The following is a 2,309-nucleotide window of genomic DNA, read 5'->3' on the forward strand; positions in this document are numbered from 1 at the left end:
GCATTAGTTAACATGAACTAACCACGAACAACACCTCTGTTCAGCATTAGTTAATCTTTGTTAATGTTAACACATATTATTGCATCTATTCACATTAGCAGCGCATTTAGTTAACATTAGTTCATGCATTAGTTAACATGAACTAACCATGATCAACACCTCTGTTCAGCATTAGTTAATCTTTGTTAACGTTAACTCCCACACATAATAATACATGTATTCATGTAAACAGCACAATTAGTTAACATTAATGCATTAGTTAACATGAACGAATGCCTGTAAATAGCCTTAATGTTTTAAGGTTAACTTACTGTACATATTTACATTAGTTTACGTAGCAGTTGACACACTAAGTGTGAATATTTCTAACTCGCCATCTTACCCTAGAGGTAAAAAGGCATTGTGTACCTTATCAGTATTATTTAATAATAAGGCATTGATTTTGGGCTGTAAACATAATTTTGAAGTGGAAACCATCTGAACATTAACAGATATGTTGTTCGTGTTTATATGTACTTTACTATTATTAGTTGCATTCAACAAAGCATGTATTAATGGAATTTGTGAACCTTATTGTAAAGTGTATTTCAACATTAACTGATGTGTTACTAGCATTTGTAAACCCTTTATTAACATGACTTACTATTAACAAAGCATTTATTAATGGAATTTGTGAACCTTATTGTAAAGTGTACTAGCATTTGTAGGTTCGTTACAAAGCAGTCATTATTGATTTTACTGAACCTTAAATGAGTGAAAGCCATTCATCACTTACATTTTCAGAACCTTTATTACCTTACATAACTGGTCAACATTGGCAATCTTTGCCAGCACAAAAAAATACAAAACAAAGCACAATATTTAAGAACAAAAACTTGTTTCTACACAGAAACAAACCATGTGCAGCACTATCAATTCAGGCCTAAACAAGGAAAGATACATAACTGAAATTAAACATGGGGAAAAATGTATTTGGATATTTTTTATCTTAGGGTTTTAAAGTCCTTCTTTGACTGTTTTTTCTTCTTCTTTTTTTACATGGAAATTAACTATTTTTTTATTGGAAGCAACTTCCCATCAGCTTTCATCGTTTGTATTTTGTTTGCAATGTTCTCATCGGCCATAACTGCATCTTGACATTTCTGGGCTATGTTTGATAATTTCTCTCCCTTTGCATGTTTGTCATTGATTTCCTCATATTTCTCTGGTGCTGCAATCACCAGTTCAGCAATAGCTGCACTCTGCACAATTGTGTTCCGGTCCACACCATACTTTCTGAATGCATCTGCCATGTTGCTTCCTCTTTTGAAAATCTCCAGAACTGATTTGTACCGCTTTACCACCTGCTATGGTTCAGTAACTAAAATAGACAATAAAAAATATTTTAAAATATTCAAAAAGAAAATAAATTTCTGCAATTGTTAGCTTTCTAGTGATCACATTAAGAAGCCATTCATGTGTCAAGGAGTATTTAATGGTAAACTACACGACACATATACCAATTTCACATTCCTGATATAAAAACAATTATTAAATTATTTAAATTTGCACAACCTACCCTTTTGATAGAATTTACTCATCTGCTTGTTTTTCTTCTGTTTTTTTAATCTTTTCTTTACTTTCTTTGCCTTCTTCTTTCTTTTCTTCTTCTCCCTTGAAGAGTCTGAGCTACATGACTCCGAGTCAGAAGTGTCAGAAGAGTCAGAATCAGAGGGGTCACTTTCTGAATCTTCTTGAGAGATTTTCATTTTTTTTGCTATGTCTGCAGGCTTATCTTTATTTTTGTCAGGCATGTTGTCCATTTTAATGGGGGGGGAGGGGGGACAGTTAATACTCATATACTTGCATGCCTGCATTTGTGACTTTAGTATGCATGTTAACTTCACTCCAAATAACAGAAAAAAAGTAGTTATACATTTTAACACTAAAACAACGAAACTTTCACAACAACTACCTTCTGACAGCTGTTGTCTAAGGAAATCTCGTTCTTTTGTCAAATCTTCTATTTTCTCCTGCAGATATTGACATTTCACCCTCAAGGTGTCAGTCTCTGCCTTGGCTTTAGCCAGAGCTATTGAAACAGTTGGGGCTGCTCCATGTGGTTTATCTAGAAAATAAAAGGATCTTAGTATTAATGTAAAGAGTCTGTTTCACTTGCTTTATTTAGAGCAGAGAATCACCCTGAACACATTATGTTACACCGAAGAGAGAGAGAGAGAGAGAGAGAGAGAGAGAGAGAGAGAGAGAGAGAGAGAGAGAGAGTTTTTCTTTGTTATAAATGTAAGTTAAAAGCTCTTTTTTTTTCTCTG

At 33.6% G+C, this 2,309-nt stretch overlaps 1 protein-coding gene across 2 annotated transcripts in view; it reads right to left on the reverse strand.

Annotated features, from left to right (window-relative positions):
* Window positions 1–749: 749 nt before the first annotated feature.
* LOC107558617 (coiled-coil domain-containing protein 106-like) overlaps window positions 750–2,309 on the reverse strand; it is a 2,040-nt gene continuing 480 nt past the window's right edge. The window contains exons 2-4 of one of the 2 annotated variants that reach the window (XM_016242279.1): window positions 1,955–2,107; window positions 1,559–1,810; window positions 750–1,343 (exon numbers count right to left, since the gene is read on the reverse strand). In XM_016242279.1, the coding sequence (XP_016097765.1) occupies window positions 1,225–1,343; window positions 1,559–1,810; window positions 1,955–2,107 (524 nt within the window). In that variant the 3' untranslated portion in view covers window positions 750–1,224. Of the gene's footprint in view, window positions 1,361–1,558; window positions 2,108–2,309 lie in introns of those variants that run through there. The other variant, XR_001605506.1, reaches the window with a different exon arrangement.

The sequence above is a fragment of the Sinocyclocheilus grahami genome, unplaced genomic scaffold (genome assembly GCF_001515645.1).
Source record: "Sinocyclocheilus grahami isolate Dianchi unplaced genomic scaffold, SAMN03320097.WGS_v1.1 scaffold653.1, whole genome shotgun sequence".
In the NCBI taxonomy this organism is placed as follows: domain Eukaryota; kingdom Metazoa; phylum Chordata; class Actinopteri; order Cypriniformes; family Cyprinidae; genus Sinocyclocheilus; species Sinocyclocheilus grahami.